At 52.4% G+C, this 3,684-nt stretch overlaps 1 protein-coding gene across 1 annotated transcript; it reads left to right on the top strand.

Annotated features, from left to right (window-relative positions):
- Positions 1-303: 303 nt before the first annotated feature.
- On the top strand, positions 304-3,176 carry CEBPE (CCAAT enhancer binding protein epsilon). Its single transcript, XM_051980466.1, has 2 exons — positions 304-1,512; positions 2,482-3,176. Exons 1-2 carry the CDS (start codon positions 1,006-1,008, stop codon positions 2,815-2,817), a joined length of 843 nt encoding a protein of 280 aa, XP_051836426.1. The 5' UTR covers positions 304-1,005; the 3' UTR covers positions 2,818-3,176.
- The last annotated feature ends 508 nt before the right edge of the window (positions 3,177-3,684 follow it).

The raw sequence follows: 3,684 nt of genomic DNA, 5'->3' as shown, positions 1-3,684 counted from the left end.
CCCCCCCAAAAAAAAGCCAAATGGGGTCATGAAGAATAACCTCTGTCTATAAATCCTGAGCCTTTCCCCCCAGTTTCATCTGTCCCACCACAGCACTAGGGCTGGGAAGACATTTAGCCATTTTATTATCCTCATGAGAGGGGGTGTTCACTATTGGGTCAGCAGCCTCAGACACTCTGTGCAATGGGTCAGCCATCTCTTTTCTAGTCCATCACTTCCCTCCATTGCCCAGCCTTGTTCTACCCTATCTTGCCCTGCCTCCCGAAGGGTGTCTAGAGGGGTGGGATTTCCAAGGGAGGGGCAGGAGCTCTCCCTGAGAGAGGTGGAGCCCAGACTGAAGGGGGCAGAGCTATGTCAAGGGTGGAGCTCAGGCTGGTCTAGGGGTCTGCCACAGAAGGGTTCTCAATGCTCTCCTGGGAGCTGAAACCTTATTCTACTCAAAGCAATTTGGGAGCTACAGGAAGAGACAAGGTAACCTGCGAGTGGGACTCGGGGTCCCACGGACTACAGGTAAAGGGTCTGCTTGGAGGAGCAGCAACACTCATCAATGCCAGGAGTCTGATGTCTTCCCTTACTCAGATGGAGTAGAAGAGTATCCGGAAGAGTGACAATTTTAACTGCTGAACAGGCCAAGGACCTCATTTGGTGGAGCCCAACTACCTATTCCCCTACTCCCAGGACTCACCTTGTCCCCCTCTGCTAACCTCCCCTTATCCTCCCCCCCCCCAACATTGCACCAGGGAGAGCAGGAGGGGAAAGGGAAGAGGAGAGCCACTGACCGCAGCAGAAAGGAAAAGGAAGCAGCACAAAGGAGGGAGGAGAGAAACCACAAAGGAGTAGGGGAGAAGAGAGAAGGCAGGAGCCAGGAGAGGGGAAGATCCTGAGGGAAAGGAGGTGAGAGAGAAGGAGCAAGAGGACAGAGGGAAGCCAGACACCCAGAGGAGGGGGATCCCCCGGCCAGGGTGTGTGGCCAGAGGGCGGGGAGTAGAGGGGGCGGTCTAGGTCATGTCCCACGGGATCTACTACGACTGTGAGCAACGAGGAGGCCAATCGCTCGAGTTCCCAGGCAGCCGAACTGGGCCCGCGGAGCTAGGAGATATGTGTGACCACGAGGCCTCCATCGACCTGTCAGCCTACATTGAATCCGGTGAGGAACAGCTCCTCTCTGATCTTTTTGCTGTCAAACCACAACCTGAGCCTCGTGGCCTCAAGGGTCCTGGAACTCCTGCCTTCCCTCACTACCTCCCGCCAGACCCCAGGACCTTCGTCTATCCTGCCCACGCCTTTGGCCCTGACCGGAAGGGCTTAGGGCCCAACGCCTATAGCCCTGCGGAGGGATATGATCCCCGGGCAGTGTCCGTGAAAGAAGAGCCTCGGGGGCCCGAGTGCGGAAGAAGCTCTAGTCGAGGTAGCTACAACCCACTGCAATACCAGGTGGCACACTGTGGGCAGACTGCAATGCATCTGCCGCCAGCTCTGGGAACACCCAACCAGCCCCTTCGAGTCCTCAAGGTAAGATGTTAATGCACTCATTCTCGGCTCCTTGGGACCCCTATACTCAAAGGATCCGAGGTTGAGCGGGCCAACACCGGTGTCTCTAAGTTCAAACTGGATCCTTCAGTCTCAGATGTCATTTCTTTTTAAAATGCTAGGGATCATCACCCATGCCCCACCCTCAGCCCAGCCTTCTATACACTTCTGAGGATTCTGATGTACCATAATCCGCCCTTAAACCATCCTCCTTCTACGGTTCTGCAGATTCTAAATTACCCCCAGATCCTGAGCATTCTGAACCTTTCTACAACCCTCAGGATAGCTCTGAGATTCCAGTGTAACAGTCTTCTAGAGTGCTGCATATTCTGAGGGACTTCAAACCCATTTGTTGGAGTTCTTTGAATTCTGACCGTTCCCAGCGCCTGCTCCACCAAACCCCGCTCTTAAGGGCTCTGTGGATTCCAGTCTGTCCTGTTAACCCCCCTTCAGCCTTAGCTGCCTGCCTTTGCCTCCTGTCTGGCTGGCTGGAGAAGAGGAAATGCTCATAAATTTCCAAGCAGGATATTCAGGATAGCTATTGAGGGAAAAGTCCCGAGCCGAGTGAGAAAGTGAAATGAGTGGCTGAGAAAAGCTGCTGGGGGCTCCTTCCTCTGAAATCTTTAGGACAGGCAGGGAACCCTGGTTTGGGCTGCAGGCTTGCCTGGAGGCAGGGGGATGGATGATTTGATACGAAGCGGGGGAGAGGGAGGGTGTCTCCTAGACCAAGATATATATTGAAGGCGACAGGGGAAGGATCCACCGGATACTTTCTTCCCCTTCAATCCATTGTCCTTATTGCTCCCACCCCCCACTATCCTACTTCTGACAGTACCTTCTGTCGGTCCTTCTCTTTCTCCCTATTCCTCCCGCTCTCCCCAAAGCCCCAGTTCTGTACCTGGACGCGCCCTGTGCCTGATCTCTGGATTCCTCTCCCCCCTCCCACCACAGGGCCCCCTGGCTGCCGCGGCTGCCCCTCCCTGCAGTCCTCTTCTCAAGACTCCCTCTCCCGCCGGGCCTCCCCATAAGGGCAAGAAAGCGGTGAACAAGGACAGCCTGGAGTACCGACTGAGGCGGGAGCGCAACAACATCGCGGTCCGCAAAAGCCGGGACAAAGCCAAAAGGCGCATCCAGGAGACGCAGCAAAAGGTGCTGGAGTACATGGCCGAGAACGAGAGGCTCCGCAGCCGCGTAGACCAGCTCACCCAGGAGCTCGACACCCTGAGAAACCTCTTCCGCCAGATCCCCGAAGCTGCCAGCCTCATCAAGGGAGTGGGCTGTGGCTGAACCCCAAGGCTGATGGGCAGAGGAGCGATTCTCTCGACTTCTCAACCCTCTGTATTCCTAGGAGGAAGCCCTCAACTCAGCCTGGGCTTTCTTCCTACATAGAGGGTACGGTGGATGCCCTCAGAAAGACAGAAGAGACAGAACTAGCTGCCGAGCCGGTCCCAAGGCATTTGGGCAGCACCCTGGGCAGGGTTTGAAGATTGCACTTCCCCTAATTACTATACTAAAATACTGCATCCCTTGTCCTCAGAGGTTTTTAGCCTTCCCTGTAACATAAATGACAACGCACGGCAAAAATAAATACTTATGTGATATATACCTAAATATTTCCTGTCATTAAACAAAGAGATTTATTAAAAGTGATATTTAGAAGCGTCTTTCCCTTTTCCTCCCCCTGTATTACACCCTAGGTGGCTGCCTCCCTTTCTGTGATACTGTTTGGGAGGGGGATGATAGTAATAATAGCTGACATTTCTGTATCGAGGTAAAGTTTATAAAGCACTTTCCAACCAACAACCTTGTGACTTAGGTAGTGTAGGTATAACTCCACTTTAAAGATGATTAAAACAGGCTAAGGGAATTTAGGTATCTTGCTCCCAATCATTGGGCTAATCTGTTGAGAGCATTGGGAGGTGAGGGTTGCAGGGAAGGAGGGTGAAGCATTTCTATGACTAAATAAAATTCACACTGTGATGTGCTGGTATCATAAATCAGGATGCCTTAGCATACTATATATGGTACCATAATTGGCAGAAAAAGTAAGAGACCTGGGGACTACCTTTGTGTGGGTATTATGTCATCTGAGTTTAAGTTAGAATCAGAAGTCATAATTATGACAAATTAAACAGCACTTTAAGATTTATAAAG

Source organism: Antechinus flavipes, chromosome 2 (genome assembly GCF_016432865.1).
Source record: "Antechinus flavipes isolate AdamAnt ecotype Samford, QLD, Australia chromosome 2, AdamAnt_v2, whole genome shotgun sequence".
NCBI classification, from domain to species: domain Eukaryota; kingdom Metazoa; phylum Chordata; class Mammalia; order Dasyuromorphia; family Dasyuridae; genus Antechinus; species Antechinus flavipes.
This window is presented reverse-complemented; position numbering and strand designations above follow the sequence as displayed.